This window comes from Palaemon carinicauda, chromosome 14, assembly GCF_036898095.1.
Source record: "Palaemon carinicauda isolate YSFRI2023 chromosome 14, ASM3689809v2, whole genome shotgun sequence".
Lineage (NCBI taxonomy): Eukaryota > Metazoa > Arthropoda > Malacostraca > Decapoda > Palaemonidae > Palaemon > Palaemon carinicauda.
Window position 1 is genome coordinate 130,092,652 of NC_090738.1, and position 22,780 is coordinate 130,115,431.

Below are 22,780 nucleotides of genomic sequence, written 5' to 3' on the forward strand. Positions count from 1 at the left end.
TAACAACAACAACTTAAAAATTAAGTAATGATGCTAAGAATAGACCAGCCATCGAAGTAAATGGAGATGGATAGAGTATATGGAAAGTTTCAGACTCCAGTGTACCATTAAGGCGAAGAGAGTAGCATCATCTGCATGTGCAACTAACTTATTTTGTAGGCTAAACCACATATTTCCATATAGTATGAATAGTAATGGACCAAGATACTCCGTATATCTCAATTCTATTCTCAATATGGTGCCCGTCAAGTGCAACAACTTAACAATTCAATAATGATGCTAGGAAAAGACCACCCATCGAAGTAAATGTAGATGGATAGAGTAAATGCAAAGTTTCACAGACTCCAGTGTACCACCAGTTCCAAGAGTGGAAGGTAAATCTCGTAATCTAGGGGAGTGGGGTTGGAAGGTTTAAGACTGATGACATTAATTATTCCAATTTAGATTGAAAAACACTGCTCCTAAATCATTGTTACAACTTATCAGGTGCCAGTGTAAGACTAATTGCAACACATTAAGACGCAAGTGCCGCCATCAACGTCTTAATTGTTCTATGGCGTTCTCAGAATGGAATGGAAATTGTTCAAATATATAACCAAATGATTATGAGGAATGTGACACAGTTAGCTTTAATTAGTCACAAGAATTGTTGTGGTTTTGGTTTCAATTAACTCCATAATGATTTAGTGATCTCTTCGATATTTTAATATTTTTACTTTATTTTACATCATTCCCAAGCCTCTTAATATAATACATTATTTATTATGAATTAAGGATAATATTTTAGCTTTTTAGCGGTGAACATTGATATAAGCAAGCTTCGAGAGAGAGGCAATATGAACATCAGCTGATTATGGAAATAAAACTTATTATTAAAATTTATTTACGTTTTGATATAAACTGAGTGTGTTTATCAATGGTCACATCTTTCCTTAGATATGCCATTATAATTTCCCCACTGTTAAGCAAAATTTTGTGTTTGTCAATGGCAACAGCCTTCCTTAGATATGCCACTATAATTTCCCCTCTGTTAAACAACATTTTGTGTTTGTCAATGGCAACAGCCTTCCTTAGATATGCCACTATAATTTCCCCTCTGTTAAACAACATTTTGTGTTTGTCAATGGCCACAGCCTTCCTTAGATATGTCACTATAATTTCCGCCAATTTTAAACAACATTTTGTGTTTGTCAATGGCCACAGCCTTCCCTTGATATGCCACTACAATTACCCCACTGTTACGCAACATTTTGTGTTTGTCAGTGGCCACAGCCTTCCTTAGATATGTCACTATAATTTCCACCACTGTTAAACAACATTTTGTGTTTGTCAATGGCCACAGCCTTCCTTAGATATGCCACTATAATTTCCCCAGTGTTAAGCAAAAGTTTGTGTTTGTCAGTGGCCACAACCTTCCTTAGATATGCCACTATAATTTCCTCTCTGTTAAGCATTTGTTTCTATTAGTGTTTTACTTCACTTTTGTACTTTGACTAAATCGAATTGTTTACGAGAAAAAAAAAAACCTAATGGTACAACATTCTGTGAAAGGTGTTGCATGAATAATGGTCACTCATTGATTTCTCTGTGTCGAAATTTGAGTTGAAATAATGCCTACAAACACTGCTTAAAATGAGAAACGAAAATATATGTATGTCCCTATCATGAAAGTAGAATTAATTTGATGAATATATTTTATATTAGAAATACACTTATGCAAGTGGGGGTATGTTGGGTGGAAAGTGTGAAGGTAATTTTATATTAATTGTAAGGTAAGCAGTTAATCTATTGGTTAGTACTATAAGTTACGAGAATAATTTGACAAACTGAATATTTTTTGCACAGACCTTGGTGGATGTCACCTCCACAACCAAAGAACATACTCTCCTGAAATCCAAAAAGCTATTGAGGGAGTCCAGTATATTGCTCAGCACATCAAAGATGCAGACAGAGATAATGAGGTGAGTTGTCTTAACAAAACCTATTATCTTTTCCTTATTTTCGTCCTTTAGGTTTTTGTTTTCATAGTGTGGTTCACAAAATATTGGTTATCAAGCTTTTATGATTTAACCCCTGTGCTTTTATTTGGTCTTTAATGGACTAACCATATTCTTACTTGTTTTTCACAACAGCCAGAATAAGAGTTGGGTATTCGTCCTTCAGAGAAATCCATCATTTTTTAATTCGATTCACTTATTTCTTGTTGAATGATTTTCAATGAAAAATAAAAAATCAGTAAAGTTTTTAATTCTATTATGAAGAAATTGGCAACAATTTTCTAGGGAAAATGTAGAAAATATTTGATAAAAAAAAGGTCATTTATTTGCTAATTTGAATGTATTTTTCAAAAAAAAAAAAAAGTTTCCAAAGTTACAGCTTTACGTTTTTATGCAGTCTTAATATTCAGCCTTCTGTCTATATCATCTTAATTGCTTTTTTTAATAATTAGCATAAGTGTGTGTGCAAGTGAAGTTGATTTGGCTGTGTGTTTTTTTATGTATGTGAACCCAGAGAGCTGGTATTAGTAGACTTGTGTGATGTGTTCTGTGACTTTGGTATAATATCCATCTTGATTGGATGTGACTGTCATTTTTGATAATAGATGTGCTATTTTTAGATAATTATCTGGAGTGTGGTTGTTAGTTCACCAAGTGTTCGAGAAAATGCTATAGTTGCACGTTTCTGTCCATTCAGCACATCCTTTGCACAGAAAGTGTCTGGGTTCTTTGTGCTTTGTAGAACACATTTGTATGGACATGTGAACATTAGTAAGTGTTATGAAATGGAGAATTATATGAATTAATTTCATTGGGTAGTGCAAGTGTCTGTTTTTTTTCTTTTACGACCGACAAATCCAGGAATGTTTCATACTATGCCTTTGAAAAGCTGTTAATTATAATATCCTTCCTTCACTATCACTGGACTTCATCTGCAAAGTTCTCGTTTTTCTTACCTGCCTTTCATTGTATTTATTGTCAGTTTGGTATCTTTTCTTTCACCGCATGTCTGGACATCTATTTTTGACAGCATCATCATTTTCGTACACAAAAGTTACCTAGCTATTTTATCTTTATTCATCAGTGAAGAGAAATGATCTAAAAAGATGTGTTTTAAACTGTATACAGGAAATATTTATGTATTGAAAATTGTTACAGTGCAGATGAAAAATTTTGTTTTTTCATAGTCCAAATAGACTTTCTTACCAGATGTGAGAATTTTTTAACTGATGTTAATAAAAACAGGGTTGAGTAATAATCTAACAAACCTCCTTAGAGAGTAATTCTATATTAAATTCCAATTAAAATCTAAAATGATTATACCATAAATATCCGTGTAGTATTGACTTGTTGACTTGTACTAAGAAATTTTCCTGTGAGAGTTGTGGAATAGATTTATCATAAAGGTCACCAATAGCTCGTTGAAGAATTAACCAGATATTGAATTTTGTATGGAAGGCTTTCCAAATCTCTCAGCCGATTTTTTTTCAAGCGAAAAATATTACGAAAGAGAACGCAAAATTATTAGAGGCTCCTAATGTCTTTTGACTTTGAAAAATGCAAGAATCCCAGTGGATTTGATTATACAGACGGTCCTCAACCCTTTTACCCCCACCATAAGGTTAAATTTCGAGCACATTTTGCTATATATTTTTTTTTTAAATTGCTCTAACAGGCTTAATTTTTGTCCTAGAGAGGTCAGGTTGGATTCATTCTTTTGGAAAATGCCTGAAGTTTCTCGTAATATTATCAAAATTATGTAAAAACATGTAATTAACAGTGTTTTGCAAGAACGTACCGGTACGTCCTTTTGGGGGTGAAAGGGTCAACTTACAAACATTCTACTTACAAGCATTCGATTTGCCAACATTCGGAGATACAAACACAAATCTAATGGAAATCAATAATCTCAGCTAATCTACCTAAAGTTCATCGTGAAATACTGTAATAAAACAATATCGTATAATTTAATGAAGTAAGCGAGACGACCTTTGCATTATGAAACGGGACTATTAGTTGACTCTTGAAGCAGAAAAATCATAGTCATGTGAGTTAAGTGAAGCCAACACAAAGCCAAACTTGAACAAAATTCGACTCGCAAACAATTTCGACTTACGCACAATTTCGACTTACACACAATTCGACTTACAAACAAATTAGACTTACGGACAATTCGACTTACAAACAAATTAGACTTACGAACAATTCGACTTACAACCATATTAGACTTACCTACAATTTGACTTACAATCATATTAGACTTACGTACAATTCAACTTACAAACATATTAGACTTTTGTACAATTCGACTTTACAAACATATTAGACTTACGTACAATTCGACTTACATACAATTCGACTTACAAACATATTGGACTTACGTACAATTCGAATTACAAACGTATTAGACTTACGTACAATTCGACTTACAAACATATTGGACTTACGTACAATTCGACTTACAAATTAGACCCACGTACAATTCAGCTTACAAACATATTGGACTTACGTACAATTCGACTTACAAATTAGACCCACGTACAATTCAGCTTACAAACATATTTGACTTACGTACAATTCGCCTTACAAACATATTGGACTTACGTACAATTCGACTTTCAAATTAGACTTACGTACAATTCGGTTTACAAACATATTTGACTTACGTACAATTCGACTTACAAACATATTTGACTTACGACCAATTCGACTTACAAATTAGACTTACGTACAATTCGGCTTACAAACATATTAGACTTGCGTACAATTCAACTTTACAAACATATTAGACTTACGTACAATTCGACTTACAAACATATTAGACTTACGTACAATTCGACTTACAAACATATTAGACTTACGTACAATTCGACTTACAAACATATTAGACTTACGTACACTTCGACTTACAAACATATTAGACTTACGTACAATTCGACTTACAAACATATTAGACTTACGTACACTTCGACTTACAAACATATTAGACTTACGTACAATTCGACTTACAAACAGATTAGACTTACGTACAATTCGATTTACAAACAAATTAAACTTATGTACAATTCGACTTACAAACAAATTAGACTTACGTATAATTTGACTTATAAACAGCCTCTTGGAACCTTTTACGTTTGTGAGTTGAAGACTTTTTGTATACCTGAATATTAATGAGGTTAACATATCGGTTATAATCTAGCCAATCCAAAGCCAAACTTGAACAAAATTTGACTTTCAAAAATATTCGACTTGCGTACAATTCGACTTATAAACAGCCTCTTGGAATCTTTTACGTTTGTGAGTCGAAGACTTTTTGTATACCTGAATATTAATGAAGTTAACATATCGGTTATAATCTAGCCAATCCAAAGCCAAACTTGAACAAAATTTGACTTTCAAAAATATTCGACTTGCGTACAATTCGACTTATAAACAGCCTCTTGGAATCTTTTACGTTTGTGAGTCGAAGACTTTTTGTATACCTGAATATTAATGAAGTTAACATATCGATTATAATCTAGCCAACCCAAAGCCAAACCTGAACAAAATTCGACTTACAAACAAATTCGACTTACGTACAATTCGACTTACAAACAGCCTCTTGGACCCTTTTACGTTTGAAAGTTGAAGACTTTCTGTATACCTGAATATGAATGAAGTTAACATATCAATTATAATCTATTGGATATAGTCCATGTATCACCATGATTAATATTTGAATTAATGATTTGGAAGTATCATATCAGTTATAATCTACTGGATATAGTCCACGTATCACCATGATTAGTATTGGAATTAATGATTTGGAAGTATCATAAATTAAAGTTATTGAAATGGTAGAGTATAAGCTGCATTTTGTTGCTGAAAGGTCAATATTACACAAGGTATTCTGAATAAAAAAAGGAGACTGTAGGAGCATGACACTGGTAGGCTCTAGGCAAGTGAAATTTATTTCTTTTATTCTTAGTAGCTTGAGGATATAAGCTTCGTTTGAACTTTTAGATTTGGTAGCTAGTATTTTGTAGATTGATGTAGTTTTCTATATAAAAAAATTTTAATTTTTTTCTGAATTAAAGTTTAGTTTTTGAATGTGTAGTTGTGTACATACAGCAGTAATGAAGATATTTGTATGGAATCATTACAGTTGTATTTAGAAATATGTTAGATGTTAGTTTCTGCTGTCAGAACAAGAAGCCAAGAACATTTACAGTAAAATTGAAATTGATTATACTATTCAAATTGATATTGAGAAAGGAAATCAACCAAACAGAAAAGAAAAGAAATATTTTTACAATAATGTTTTAAAAATAATGTTGTAGAGATTTGGCGTTTTAATCTATATCTTGATTCTTACCAAAGGTAGAGATAGTTTTGTTTGGGAAAATTAATCATTTTGATCTTTATTTTGAAGTTAGATGGAACTTAATTACATTTCTACACAAAGGCAGTTATTACAGCAAGTACACAAAATTGCAAAATTGTCTTCACAATGTTTAAGGTAGATCAACTCTTAGATATCTTCTTTGGAAGTAGATTTATGAAGGAGACCAAAACCCTTCTCATTTTTGGACTAGTATACTTAAGTGAGGCATGATAATTTGAAAGTGGTTTCTAAAATTTGACTGACCCTTCCTATGCTGGATATACAAAAGAATTCTATGCAAGTCCAGGATCTGGTGATATCTATTGGAATAAGTATATAGTTACTTATTGTAAGTGAACTATATTCAAATATTTTCCCTTTGATTTGAGTTATTTTTAGTTTATGTATGATTTTGATAAGCAAACCTCCCATGTTTTATTCTCATTCCGTATTAAACTGATAATTTCGCATATATTTATATTGTTTTCCAACTGTCGTTTGTAACAGCTTTCTTCAATATTCTGATTTGGCCTTGTAGTTGAAATCATTGCTGTCTTCGGTTTTCCTTTCGTAATATAAATTTAGATAGTGTGTCACATACAGAGAATAGATTAGTTTGAATATCTTAAAACTAAGTACTGTTTGCTAGGCTTTTTTATAAAGAGATTGTGTGGTAATAATATCACATATTTCGTCTCTTGTGCTCTCATGGCCAAATATTGTTTTCTCTAAGTGCAAACAGGATCCAAGAGTATCTTTTGAGCAAATTATCCTTTATGATTTAGAACATTTTATTGAACAATTCCACTATTGCTCTGGATTATTCAGGTGGTTTAATGTCACTGTGCTTAATGGATACTTGCACGTTCAAGAGAAGCTGTGTTCCATGTGTCATGGATATTTGTATATTTTAAGATTCCGTCCAAACTTTATTTCTCATGTTTTTTCTGTACTATGATTTTCTCATTATTCATTTTCATTTCCCATTTCGGGATTTTACTCCATGAAAACTTGCTCGACAAGTCAGTGGAAGGTTGGGGTCTTTATTGTAGAAAATTTTGAAAACGAGCCGGATGTGTAAATCCTGAAGTGAAATGTTACTTTTATTCTTCTAAGCTGAGTAGGCCAGGTGGTGACATGACTGGTAGTATAATGTTTTGTTGGAAAATACTCGGATATTCCAAAGAGCTCTTCAAATTGTAAGACAGAAGACCTTTAGAAATTATCTGCTTATAGGTTCCAGTTGTATGGGTGAAAAGTTTCAACATTTCTATTGTCTGTTTCACATCCATAGTTTCAATGTACCTGGAATAACACTTCAATGACACCAGTTATTATAATCAGTCATAGGTTGAATGTGACACAGTGACATTTAAGGATTAAGAGACTATTTTGTATCCTTATCTTTCCTATAAGATGAAATTTTAACTGGAGATGATTGATATATTTGTAGTACACCATTCTTCACTTTCTTTTCTTTTGGCATTACTTCCATAAGGACTTTTAAAGATTTTAAGTTTATTGCATCGAGATGTCCCCATTCTTTATGTATGAGGATTTCAATTTTACTTGCTTGTATAGTGTATGTGCAGTATTGTTTCAGCGACATTTGTCGTTGTTTTTGTAGGTGTGAACCTGTTACATAAGTTGCTGCATTTTGTTTCTTTAATGCAACATCAATATTGTTTCTATAAAACCTATGATTTCCACCGAGTTATAAGAGCTGGTTAAGATAGTGCCATCCTTATCCAAAGTTAAACGCTCCGTACGTTTTAAGTTACATAACTGTTATTTAGCTTTTAATTTGCAATGAGTAAAATCGTTGAATCCTAAGCATTGCATTGTACTAGTGAAGTCAGTGGCTTTTTGTTTTGAATAGTTGAAATTGATAGTAACTTAGATTCTGCTTTTGATCTCAACACACACAAGGCTGAATACAAAAGCTGGACATATATTGGGTAGACTTGTACAGAAAGCTAGGGATCCAGAACACATACCCCTTTGAGTGCCATTGGACATAATATACGTCCACTAGTATTACTCCCTTCAGCACCAATTGTGAGTTTTTACTCATTTATTATTTACGCATATGAAAATTTATGAAATAAGTAACGTTATATATCAATGGAAAGGAAATTTATTGAGGTATGCGATAGTAAATATATAGTCCTATTTTGTATATTTTTGTGTGAAAAGATGAGTCCAGTAAAGCGTTGAAATAATAGGGCCTTTGGCTCTATATTTGGCGAGGCGTAGGTACTCAAAGGGTTAAGAAATTTGATACAGTAAAATTATTACTCCTGCACTAGCTTTTGGTACTTCTCACATACATATGTATATAGGAATATCATGAATGTCACAGAAATTTCAAATATCGAGTACTCATTAGATGATAAAACAGATAAAAAATATAAAATTTTCTAGTTCATACATGATAAAACATAATACAAAAATCAAAAAGTTCTAGTTCTTCGAAGATAGGGTGAAATTTTAAGGGAAATACAAACTAGTTTACAAATCTAAATTATTTTATGAAAAAAAAGTTCCAAAGGTTTAAAAAAGTATAAAGATTCTAAAGTTATAAAAGCTTATTATATCAATCGGAATTACATATAAAATATATAATATTCTTATAAATCAAGTAAATATATTCTATGTGATACACTGAAAATTCTGAAAGCTAAGAGATATGAAATTTAAATTGCATTTAATGTTTAAAATTTTGTCTGTTAATTATGTTATAAGATAAATCCTAGATATGTAAGAATGGTAAAAATACAAGGATAAATGCACTTGAAACATATATCCTAATATTGAATATATTACATGGCCTCCTTTGGGTATCAGGATAAAATGCACTCACAAACATAATCCTCACTTTATAATGGTAGGATTAAAAAAAAGGATAAGTAACATGAATTAACAACTCTTGCACAATTTATACCTAACAAACTTCAAGAAAGTCGTTAATCGTTAAAGCCTACATTACAAAAACTTAATTGTAAATGTATATATATTTTTCTAATTGTAAGTTAAGGTAGGTCCAAACCCTTGATCATATTTTTCTCACTACATATATATATATATATATATATATATATATATATATATGTATATATATATATATACATATATTTTATATACATATATATATATGGTATATATATATTTATATTTATATTATATATATATATATATATATATATATATATATATATATATATATATATATATATATATATATATATATATATATATATATATATATATATATATATATTCATATTCATACATACGCACATACATACATATACAAAAGCATATGTTATATTGCATATGCATAAATAAAGAAACATCCCTCTACATAAATGCCATAATGATCCACATAGCATTGTTTCCCTTTTTCTTTTAGCCGAGACGTATTTCAATAAAAATCGGTATGCATGCTCTTGTGCCGTTCAAGATAAAGAAAAAAAATGTTTTTTGATGCTGTAGTTAATTATTTGGACTTGATATTTTGTAATTACTTGTAATTAAAAGGATTTTTTTAGTAGTGTGCAGTTGATTACTCTTCTTCTAGAGAGGGTACTCAAGTGTACTCTTTTTCGAGTCTATTTTTTTTTTTTTTGAGGCAGTAACCAATCAGTTTTTTTTTTTTTTCGAAATGCATATGGTGTTAACTGTTAAAGCGTGTTTCATAAAAAAATGGTCAAAAGTAACTGTCTGCATGCCTGTGTGTCTGTTCCACTAATGACTATCTATAAAGTAATGCATTAAATCCACAGAATTTTAAGTCTTTGTTCACTTATATTTTAAATGTTTCAAATCATAATGATAATGTTGGACAGAGGGTATTTTATTCAAATATTGTTTTTTTTTTATGTAAATGCAGAAAGAAGTCGCTCCTGTGAAAGTAGTCACTACAAACAGTGCTCAAAGTGGCACCAAATTTTAATATATAAATTACTCATCTATTGTGATTAAAAATCCAATTCCTGAATGCAATGAAAAGTCATATCTGTTCTCTACAATCTCTCGCTGATACCATGCGGTCATTGTTGAATCATAGATATGCCAAATGTTTCAATTTAAAAAAAAAAAATCGAGATTTATTTGTTCAATTTTATTTGTTTCTCCAAGTATCATTTTCTGCATTTCATTTCTATTTATTTTTTCCCTTTGCAGGAATGCGAAGATTGGAAATTTATAGCGACGGTCCTTGACCGACTTTTCCTGTATGTGTTTCTGCTTCTAAATATCTTTGGCTTGGTCATCTTTTTCCGAGCTCCGTCCCTCTATGATCAAAGACCCTCAATAGACAATGAGCTTTCTGAAATAACCTTAGTCAGCACCAGGCCATATGAGTAGGCTTCTCTCGCGTAGGGGCTGTCCCAAATGCGGTGGTGGTGGTGAAGGTGGTGGTGATGAAGGTGTTGGTGTTGGTGTTGGATGTTGGTGGTGGTGATTTGATGGTGGTGATGGTGATGATGATGTTGGGGCGTGCCGCGAGAGCGAGAGAAAGCTAGCGAGTCGCCATGTTGGTTTTCCAGTAAGTTGGGATTTTTTTTTCCATTATTCTTCCTTGAGACTCTCCGCCGTTCTGAGCCTAGATTCCGGGACCCTCACACACCCCCAAGGGTCACACACAATCTGCTTCGGTCATAGATGATGATGCTGGAGGGAACACACCTGCAACTGCAACCACAAAACAGTCAAGAAAAGTCAAAGAATCGAAATATGTAGGACCTCCTCTGGGCTCAAAATCGGCTGTGTGATCTCCTTTCATTAAAATTTCCTTTATTCGATTTTATTTGTTTTTATTTTTGTCTTTTCTTTGAGATCTAGTCCCTCTTATTCTGATTAACATTCGCTTCTTGGCGCACTCTGGCTGTGCTTTGTAACTAAAATGAAAACTGAACAGTCCATTGTGATTCTAAAACCAGACTAAATCGACCGACCTTAAACACATCTAAAAGGGAATGATTTATGCCGTTTGTCACTAAAACTGACTTTGTCTCTAGAAGTTTGCCTTGCCTTTCCCTCTTTAGAGTAGCAACTTGCATGTTGTGTATTTGTCGCTGTGTTTGCAGGGTAGATATTTGTCCTTGTTTTATTGTGTTTCTACTGCGCTCCACTTCAGTCTTCCTCAAGGAACAAAAGTAGAAGAATGGAATAAATAATGGTATTTTCAAACTTTAACCAAACCCGATGAGGGGAATCTCAGTTAAACTCTACCTTTAGTGTTTAGTGTCACAAAACTTTTGTGAATTTGTAACAACTCAGTTTAACATATTACTTTTCTGTTGTTTCTCAATTGAATATGTTTTTCACAACTTGGTTTATACATAAAATCTAGTAATAGGATGATTAGTAATTGTCACACTATCCCAAAAGGGAAGTGTCAAACAATGTCTTCCTTCAAGAAAGTACTAGGAGATTCAAACGATAAAATAATACGGCAGCAAAAGGCAGTACTACAACAGTCGTGGTCAGTGATTGATTCAGTTTAAACATGGGCCAGGTAAGATTCAAACTTTCTCATCCTTTTGGTTTCCAGTCTACTTGTGCCCAGTGCACGATTTGTTGAAGTATGTGTCTGATGCACAAGCATTAGTGGTAAGTATTAAATTACCATGATATACTTATTTTAAACTTTGGCTTAGAAGTGTTGTGGCTGGAACACACATTAAAAGGAAATTTAAACATTTAAAAGCAAACTGTCATGTTTTCTGCAGCTGCTTTTTTATACAATGTTATCAATTCTCTACCTTTTATAAATTGAGAAAATAACTAATTCATCTTTTAAGTAATCACGGTTATAAACTATAAATCGTTTTGAACCAACTGCTGATACCAGATTTCAGGACAAGGTTCAATAATATGAAAATATAATAATACAAATAATTTAAAATAATTAAAATGGAAGTGACCGCCCTGTTCAAGGAGTGTCGGCTAATACTTGTAATGACTCCAACCTATCCACCATAAAGTCCAGCAAGTTGGAAGGTTCCATTATAGTACCGTTAGTATAATGATCCAAAGTGCATCCAATTTCATCTGTAACATTATAAAGAAAGCATATTTATAAGGTGGTAATAATATATAATTTTAAAACATTAGATATTATTGCAGATTTTTTGTTTCTAAAATAATCTGCATACCAAGATAGTGTGCTCAGATGATCCTAATAACGCCATAATGCATAGGTTACCTTCACCCTTTACTTCCTGGATTTCATAGGCCTACACCAAGTATGAGACTTTAAAACTGTTTAAATTTTGTGCGATCATCAATTAGTTGAAAAGGGATAGCAGTAAGGCGGGAAACTTTACGATTTAAGTCAAGGTCTGGACTTGTTCTCTTATTCCCTACTTGATTTATTCAACATATGCTCAAAATTTTTAAGTTTTGTTGAGCATATTAGTTTTATTCAGTCGACTGAAACACACAAAAACCATAAGAATTAACCATATTCTTTACTAGCGTCTCCATAGATAGTCATTTAAATAATACTGGAACGGTTTCATATGCTATGACATGAAATTGGACTCATTTTGTATCAGTGTGTTCCCAGTGTATGATAATGAAATCTTCGGATTCATTGGACTCTGCTACAGTCAAGATATAAATAAAGACCACAGATTAATCAAATTTTAGCTGTCAAATAGTATACTGTCACTGCATATTTTGAGAGCACTGTTCACTTTGTAAGAAAACACTCATAAAACAGTGCCATTTTATAACTACTTTCTCTGCCGGTTTCTTATGTAGGAGTTATTGCTGAATGATCTAAACTCCAGACTTCATTGGTCAGCTGGCAGCAGAAACATACTTAGGTCCGCTGCTGCTGTACACAGACTAGTGTACAGGTATGGAGGTTACCGCACTGGAAGTTAAAATTGAATGTGACGCAGATTTTTCCTCCAGACCTTTGCGAGGTGTTGCATGATTACTACAGTATACGCTGCTTGGTGTTGGGTCGCACAGTAGTTGCTCAGCTTGGTAAATTTTAGCTCTTATTTTGATGATGAAGATGAATGTTCGTTTGTGTATCGTACACCGTATGAATTTTGGCATTTCATTAAAAAATCTAAAAGTACTGATAAAAATAAAAGATAAACTCGTTAAAAGCATGGAAGTAAGTTTTCTGTTTAAGGCAGATATAAATATCTTATACTTCTAGTTTAGGTTTCAGAATTCACTATGAACAAGTTACCATATTTGTGTGTATTTTGACATTATACACATAAAGTCCACGTCCTCCATGATATAACTAATTATTCATAAACATTTATTCATACGAATCTTTGAGTGAAATTGTTTTAAATTTAGTTTTGAAGCTTGGGTTCTAACAGCCTTTGACTCCTGGGTTCGAACAACCAAAGGCATTACTTGGGCACATTAGCAATTTTTCTGATTAACAGAGATTCATTGTGAGATTCTTGAACTATGGGCTACAGATAGAAGTACATCAGTATTGTGCCAGGCTTGTTCCTAAAAATGTTAAAGTTTGGCATATTCATAAAAATACTAATTTCCCGGTATTTAAATTTTCTATTTTCTATGGCTCTAAAGATATGAGATATGCTTGGCCTTTAGAGTAAGATGTTGTAAAATATAAAATATGCACCTTCTCATTACTTACAAATGCTTGTACTTGTAATAGCTACCACCAAGTGTTGGTAGTGAGCATTACCTGCAATAAGTTGCCAACAAAGGGGTAAATAGACTTAAATGCAAACCAGTGTCAGGGTAGTGGTTGGGTTTAGGATCCACGCGGTTGCATTAGGAAGAAATAGTTAGACATTGGTCTCATTTGCCTGCCCAACTGCTTACACTATCCCAACTTCCATTGTCGGGTCTAGGGGTTATTATTACATAGTGTTTGACATCAAGAGGCCAGTAAAACAAGGTTTATGTAGCTAAAATAGAACTCTAAAAAGTGAGTGTATTCAGAGTTAGAGAAAGGGTGCTTCTAAGACTCTTATGTAATGTCTACAATGCACTGCCATTGGTGCATTAGCTAAGGCATGCATGGGAGAATAAATGTCTTCATCTCATACATCACCGGAATCTCGTATTACGGAGAGACACATCTGGTATTCATTGACCTTTAAAAGGAATAGTCCTCTTATCTGTGATACTTGGCAACTGTACATTATAGAAGTGAATTTCATAGTATTAAGAGCAGGGTCAATTGCTGGCCAATTGCAAATTAACAATTATATTTCTGGAGATATGTAACCCAAAGATTCGTCTGCGATGCTGCAGTGGAAGCAATTAATTTGGAAGTTGTCGCACTTTTAATTGCCAACTCATTCTTCCATAATGGATGAACGTATAATACCAGCTTTTATTTTTTGCAATCCCAAATAGGCAAAACATTTCTGGTGTTATTACCTACACCAAGGAGGTTGTAAAATCAAGTCGGTTTGTTTCTCTTTTTGTGTGTCTGTGGACAGGACTACGTCAGAATTACTTGGCGTATTTTAACTAAATTTTCACCACAGATAGAGTAGATCTTGGAAGACCCCATTAAAATTTGGAGATGATCCAGATCCGGATTTGCAATTATCCCCATTATAAAGATAACGTCAAAACAAAGGCCGGATTTTGAAGAAATTTCCACCTCGGACAGATCTTGGGTCATGGACGACTCCATTTACTTTTGGAGATGATCCGAATTTGCAGATGATCCTGTTCCAGATCCGGATTCTAGATCCGGTTTTGCATTTTTCAAAATTTTAGCAATTACATGAAAACAAATTGATGGATTTTGATGAAATTGTCACCACAGATAGATCATAGGCCGTGAACAACTCCAGTAAAATTTGGTGGTGATCCAGATCTAGATTGTGCAAAATTTTAAGGTTACGTCAAAAGTGAACGACGGTTGTTTATAAATTTGTTAATTCTTAGGTCATGGATGACTTCGCTGAGTAAATTTTGAACGTAATCTGGATCAAGATCAGGAGTCTTGATCAGATGCAAATCAAGTCCTTTTTTTGTGTCAACGTCACCTTTTGACGGAGGTCAGAAGTGTCTAATTACTCTTTTTACTAATTATATTCAGAACAGCTACACACTTCTTGTAATGGGAGAATTTTTTTTCCATTATATGTCCATTATATGCCGCGTTACAAATTGAAAGAGGCTGCATTCTGAAGACAAATTCTTTTGCTCGTACATTCAAATTCAAGTGACACTTTAGAATTACTCCATTTATGCCTAATTGAATTACACAGTCATTGATATTAAAGTTTCTATTCAATGTCGTAATCAATTCTGTTCTAAAGAACTAGCAGGTAGGACAGACCTCTTCTGTTTATCCTCAAATAGGCTTCCGAGAATTACCTTCTGATTGGAAATTTCCGTCCGTGCTGGAAGTTTCTTACATTTTATTTTACGCTCGTCAGCCTCATTTCAGATGTGTAAGTTTCATTCTTTTGGAGAGTTGAGGAAGTTCCTCGAGTTGAGGATAAAAGGGGGTTTAGTTTTGTGAGGACACAAAGACGGCAAGACTGTTAAATGAAAACTATTTTACCTTTTTAATGATAAAAATAATTGCAGAATAGTTTGACATGTTTATTTTTAGCTTTACCTTTTTTATTATTAAAATTCGCTAATATGCACATAGTATGTTTGGGAATAGTCACTTTTAATAAAATAGGATATTGAACTACTAAAAGATTTGTCTTTTATGACTGGTGTGAATTGTAAAGAGGAAAAACTGTCTGAGGTCTGGTGACTATCTTGCGTATAATGTCTTAATGGTTAAGGAACATTTTTTGTTATTAAGGGATTAGTTAAATTTGAAAGCATGTAGTTATATACATCTTCAGAATTTTTTATTGCAAATGGATGATACAAATTCAGGTCTTGGCAAATCCTGTTTTGCATATCAAGAGGAATAGATACTATGAGTGACTGATGAAAATAATTCAGAAACCTGAGCCTACGAGACTATCAAGGAGGTAGTATATGCCTGGAAATCGGGAATAATAGGCTTCAGTATCTATTCCAGATGCTAAGCTATACTACACCGCAAAACTGGACCGAGTAATTTGATTGAAGAGCAGGCTTCCTTTTGGAAGTATGTATTCTTCCCAAATGAAAGCCACTGATATGTTAATTTTATTGAGGATAGTTGTTACAACCATGTCAGCATTAGATGAAGATGGTCAGAGAATATTGCATATAATACTTGGTTATAAAACAGCTAATTAACTGCATTTTGGGTAGAGGCATTTATTACTTAAAAGGGGTAATATCTTTACTTACAACCCCACTCCCCCAAGATAAACCTCATTGCATAGGCTGCACTATTTACCTGGTCATTTTCGTTTTAGAAACCCGTTTAGATAAGGTTGTACTAAAGATTTATGGTTTAATAGGTCCGTTATGTGGATTTTTCTAAGAACATGTGGTTGCTGCCGTTTTATTAGTGTTATTCAAAAATAATTTTCACATAGTCTTATAAGGATTCTTTAGGAGTAAATAAAAACTGATCACTGCTTCTCTCTTTTCATAATTTGGAATAGTTCAGAGGTTCTTATTGCTGGGAAATCCAACTCCCATAAGGTCTATTTTCCTCTAAAGTTACATCGACATTCCTCTAAAAATCTAATCGCTTATTGTGTAAACGATGAAAACTACAAGGATTAATTAAATCTTGGCAACACACCCCCCTACGAGATCTTTTATTTGGATGTGGCTCTCAAATTCCAACGGCAACTTTGGATAAACTAGTTGGGAAAAATCGAGAGAAGATTTGCATAATTGTGATAAGTAGCATATAATAAAACCTAACCAAAAACAATCTTCATGCTGAAGATGAAATATTTGCTTCTATTGTATTTTATCGTATTTTGATGACAACCACATTTACGTCAATAAAGGTAGTAGGTTGGCAAAGGCATCAGCTTCCTGTTGTGGTACTACCACGTGAGCGTTATTGGGTCCTTTGACTGGTCAGGTAGTTCTGTATTGGATCCTTCTCTCGTTACGGGTCATTTTTCCTTTGCCTATTTACGTATTTCCCTTTTTCATCATACTTCCGGCAACACTAAGATAACCAAACACTTCTTTACTCGAGGGGTTAAGTGTTCCGTGGCTACTTACCACTTGGTAAGGGTAGGTCTGTAGCTATGGTTAGCAGCACTTCTAGGAGAAGGGCACTCCAAAATCAAACCATTGTTCTCTAGTCTTGTAGTGCAACAGCCTCTGTAACATGGTCTTCCACTGTCTTCGGTTACAGTTATCTTGCTTGAGGGTACATTCAGGTACAGTATTCTATCTTGTTTCCTTATTTCCTTTCTTCACTGTGATATTTTCCCCGTTGGAGGCTCTTGGGCCTATAGCGTCCTGCTGACCCAACTAGGGTTGTAGTATTAAATCCTTCTATGTCATGCTTGAGAGGATATTATGTTACGTGAAAAGTCTAATTGTACTTAAAAAGGGGCTGTCTTGTTGTTGCAGTTTAAGAATTTGACTTTGTCATTTCACCAGTCATAGATTTTTGGGTACTTGGAAGGGGAGAAATCCACCAGAAACCAGGGAGCTTGTAGTATATTTGTCCTTTTTATATAGTTACCGGTTGCAATTAATCTACACATTTCAATTTCTTTAAAAAAGTCCTTATTTGTCCGTTCCATTAAGTCAGTATTATCCAATTCCAAAAGACGGTCAGTATGGAATCTAGTTTGTACATTAAATATACGGTTGGCTCAGATTGAAGGACTTTTAGGTGACCAATTTTTAAAGTGCCATTCCTCTTTTTTCTTTTAATGCCCTGTGGTACAGGTATAAGAATACTACCACTGTATACCCGGCATGTCGTAGAAAACGACTAACAGGACAAGCTGTCATCTTGCACTCCTGCGTTTTAGCAAAAGGCTAGGCTCACCGCCAATAACTGAGGGTGATGACTGTAAGGGCATGTGATCGATTGTATAAATCATGACTAATGCCTTCGCATTAGGCAACCAACCCCTTAATGTAGGGATAACGGTGGGAAAGAAGATTTCTACTAGTTCTTTTTATGGTTATTATTCATGATAAGCGACATCATGATGACCCTTCCAAGAATAATTTTTTTGGCCGCCTAATTTAAATAAAAGTATTGACTGTAGTTTTAAATATTCTCAAGTTGGTTCCTTGTAAAGTTCCATGGATTCTAGTTTATATGCAACATGTTGAAAGTCCAATAATCTGCGTTTTGTGTTGTCTGCCTGTAAATCAGATTTTGTGAGTTAATACTTTATTAAAATCAACTTTTAACATTTTATTTTTTCAGTGTTCATATTTCATTTTGAAATATATCACTTCTCTATAATTTATACAAACTAATGTTAAACTATGGTTGTGCTTTTTCTATGTTGCCTTAAAACAGTCTCTTATGAAATTTACAATCCTTACCACTCTCCAGTTATGAGTTATGCTAGTAGAGTGGTTACTATTTCATATTAACAACTTTTCTTTACTTCTTAGACATGAACCGTTTAAATACTTTTTTTAGAGAAACAAATAGTTTCAGCCTTCTTTGAAAAGTGATAATACAAACTAAATTGCAATATATATAACTGCAACAAATACTGTTTTGGAAACTACTATCATTACTTGTTATCAGTTTATGACTAGTCTTCTAGTGTTATGTACTTGGTAATTCTAATTCCTTTTCTACTAAATCTCATGCCTAAGACGAAAAAATAGAAAAAAAAACATATATTTTTTCAATATGGTTCCTTTGAATAGTAACTCAACATAGTATTGATGAACCGCAACGCTTGTATTTAGTTTCCTAGTATGGGACAGTATAATAGATAATCTAACGTATTGTATCATTGATACAAAATTCTAATTTATTTTAGTACATAATACGAAACGAAAAGAACCTACCCAATGTTGTTTCCATTTCTTAAACTCAAAAGTTACACAATAGAAGATATGTTGCACGTCACTACTGAGAAAGCTCTATTCATGTGTTGAAAACAAAATTTAGAAACCAAAAATTGCTGATAGGATGACGATAGTGTAAAAAGCGAATCGTTTTATATTTGATATTTCCTATGAAGACAAAGTTTGCAGTATTCTGAATGAAATCAGTTATACAATGAACACACACATTGCATGTGTGACTAAAAAACAACAACAAGTAAATAGTGTTTTAATAATATAGGATGAAGTTCATTACTCAAAAAATTGATCTCTGACTATTTGTCAAAAAGTTTGAATTTTTGGGAAAAGTCTGAGAAAAGTGATGAGGGCCAATGGGACTCATCAACTATGTTGAGTATTGATGGTGAGTAAATTTGTCACATTTTTTTTATTCAACCTCTTGGCGTCCTCCCCAAGGAATGCTTGGTGTTGTGGTTAACCTTTTTTTGCACCTTACCATAACCTAGAAGTACCTGGACATAACCTGGAAGTACCTCAAAAGACTTTGGACTTCTGTAGCAGACAGTAAATGTGAAGACATATTCCTGGTGTGTTTCACTCTGGTTAAGTAACACTTGTTTACTATACCATGACTATACGACTGAAATTTCTTAGGAAGACGAGTTAATTAAAAAAAATCTTAGGTAATAATATTAAAATAAAATAGACACTTGATCACATTTGATAAAAGTACATTGGTATCATTAACATTTTTTTTTTAAATCTCACATGAATTCTTAATAGGAATAGATTAAAGTACTACAGCATGATTAGCATATTTACTTTTAAAGCTCTCTCGAATTTTTAATAGAAGTAGGTTTTTGAATGTGAGGATCAAATACCTCGCTTTCTTAAACAGAATACAACATGACCTACCTTAAAATTTCAAAGGAATATTTTTATTGGTAAATAAGACTTTTTTAGTAACTATTTTTATAAGATTCAGAGTCACCCATAATGACATTGGAAACTACCAGGGTAACAGGAATTTAAAGTTAGCTAAAAGTTTATATATATTGCCTTTTTATTTGCTTGAGATATTTAACTTTCATTTAAAAAATAATTTATAGACGTGGCCTTGGTTTTTCAGCTTACATGATAAACTTTCATTAAAAAACAATTTATAGATGTGGCCATTTATGCCTTAGGATAATTAACTTTCATTAAAGATAAATAATTTATAGATGTGGCCTATTTTTGCTTATGATATTCAACTTTCATTCAAAAAGTAATTTACAGATGTGGCCTCTTTTTTTTTTTTTGTCTGAAGATAATTAACAGTCATTAAAAATTATTTATAGATTTGGCCTTTTTTTATTAAGATAATTAACTTTGATAAAATATATTTTATAGATGTGCCCTTATTTGCTTAGTATAATTAGTCTTCATTAAAAAGATAATTTATACACGTGGTCTTTTTCTCCTAAGGATAATTAACCTTCATTAAAAAAAGTATGTAGATGTGCCTTTTTTTGTATAGGAAAATTAAACTTAAACTAAAAAATAATTTATAGATGTAGCCTATTTTGCTTAGGAAAATTAACTCTCACTAAAAAATAATTTATAAATGTAGCCTATTTTGCTTAGAATAAATAACTTTCATTAGAGAAAAATCTGAGTTATAAACATTATGACCAATGACGTATTTATTTTCCTCACCATTTAACACTGACTGAGTGATGAGACCGCAGAATATGATAGCATTTATTTACAAACAACCAGAAGGCACGCTTGGCTGAGCTTTAAATGTGTTCGTGTCACTCTTCTCTTACAATAAACACACACACCTTTTGATCTCCTTCTTTCCAAAGGGAATGGAAAGCCTATATGACAAGCTCCAGTAAAGGATACAAAAGATTTATGTATGTTAGATTATCATCAAAGTTCCCCCCAAAACATATAAAAGGCAGATTCCCTTCAACGCCAGGGGGTCAAATTTGGTAACATGGTCAATCATTTTGAACCTTACGCATCGCAGGGGTCAATTTTATTTTTTATTTTTTTGACATTGCCGGTCTTCTAGGCCGTACAGAGGACTGCAAAAGATTAAAAGTGGAAGGTTAGAATGAGTTGATCGCGTTACTCCCGAAGAGAAAAACTTTTTCTCTGACATGATTTTTTTATTTTCTTATAATTTTTGTTCTTTTTATTTTTTTCTATTGCATTTGGAAATGTATTCCCCCATATTACTTTCTGTGGTTGGAAATTCGCTTGTTCATTAGAGACTGAAGATAATTAAAATTGTGAATTGGAACATGAATCTTTTATGGCATGGAGCTCTTATATTTATTATATTCTGATGCACAGACAGTGATTATAGATGTAGTAGTCTTTTGGTATGAGGCCTCGAATAAATAGAATGACCTTAAGCTAAAAAAACAAAATGTAATTGAATATACGTTTTCCCTAGTTAGAGTAACTGTTAAAATTCCTAAATAGTGTTTATACCCTTTCGGTAAATAATCATCTCTTAATAATATGGTGAGCTTGGGTCCGGATACACCAAATAAAGGACCTATGCAGACTCGATAATGCAAATTCAGTTATTTCACCTTTTATTTTATTTCCATAAAATGTTTTACAGTTAAGCCACAGAGCTCATCTGTTGGATAAATCACGATAAATTTCCTTTTGTGTTACTAAATAATATCTGATTAAAATGAAACACTGGATTATTGCACTTGTTTTATAATATTCTGCATGGCCTACATTTATTTAGGTTTTTTCTCTCCTATTGACTGATAATACATCAATGATTTCAATATTGCTCTAATATGTGTATCAGAACAAGTTAAGGCCTACATTTATTTAGGTTTTTTTCTCCTATTGACTGATAATACATCAATGATTGCAATATTGCTCTAATATGTGTACCAGAACGTTAGATCAGTCATAATGTAAAAGTACATGAAGATTTTAACGATACACACGCCGTCACATATAAAGAAATTGCAGTTGATTCGGGAGAGCGAAATGTTAGCCGACCCATATTTACCTTTTATTGTTCTCTGGCCTTATCTCGCTACAGGTAATCGAAGATTGGAAGTATGTCGCGATGGTGTTGGATCGCTTGTTCCTGTGGGTGTTCACCATCGCTTGCGTCGTGGGAACCTGCGGGATCATCTTCCAAGCGCCCTCCCTCTACGACACCAGAGGCCCCATTGACGAAGTCTATTCGGAGATCGGTCCGGCGATCGCGTCTCCGAATAATTAAAATTGTTTCTCTCCAAATAGAAAGAAGAAGATCTTTTCTTCAAGTATCGTGTGCGTTTATCAACCTACACTGTTAAAAATTTGTATTTTAAAAAATGGTAAATGCCTGGCTATATTTATTCCTGGATTTTTACCGTTTTAGAAACGGATATATTGACGTAAAGGATTGATATTACGGTCACCAACCCGTAAAAGATAACAACAAACAAGGGTAAAAATTACGGTCGCCCGTATTTCACTGAAATACGGCTGAGAACGGTATATTTTTACG

The 22,780-nt window shown here is 33.0% G+C and overlaps 1 protein-coding gene across 1 annotated transcript in view; it reads left to right on the plus strand.

Annotated features, from left to right (window-relative positions):
• The window catches only part of LOC137653025 (acetylcholine receptor subunit beta-like 2), a 211,132-nt gene that overhangs the window by 187,943 nt on the left and 409 nt on the right, over positions 1-22,780 (plus strand). Inside the window, 2 exon segments of the mRNA XM_068386416.1 lie at positions 1,846-1,961; positions 22,325-22,780. The exon segment at positions 22,325-22,780 is cut by the window's right edge and continues 409 nt beyond it. Of these exon segments, the coding sequence (XP_068242517.1) occupies positions 1,846-1,961; positions 22,325-22,510 (302 nt within the window). The 3' untranslated portion in view covers positions 22,511-22,780.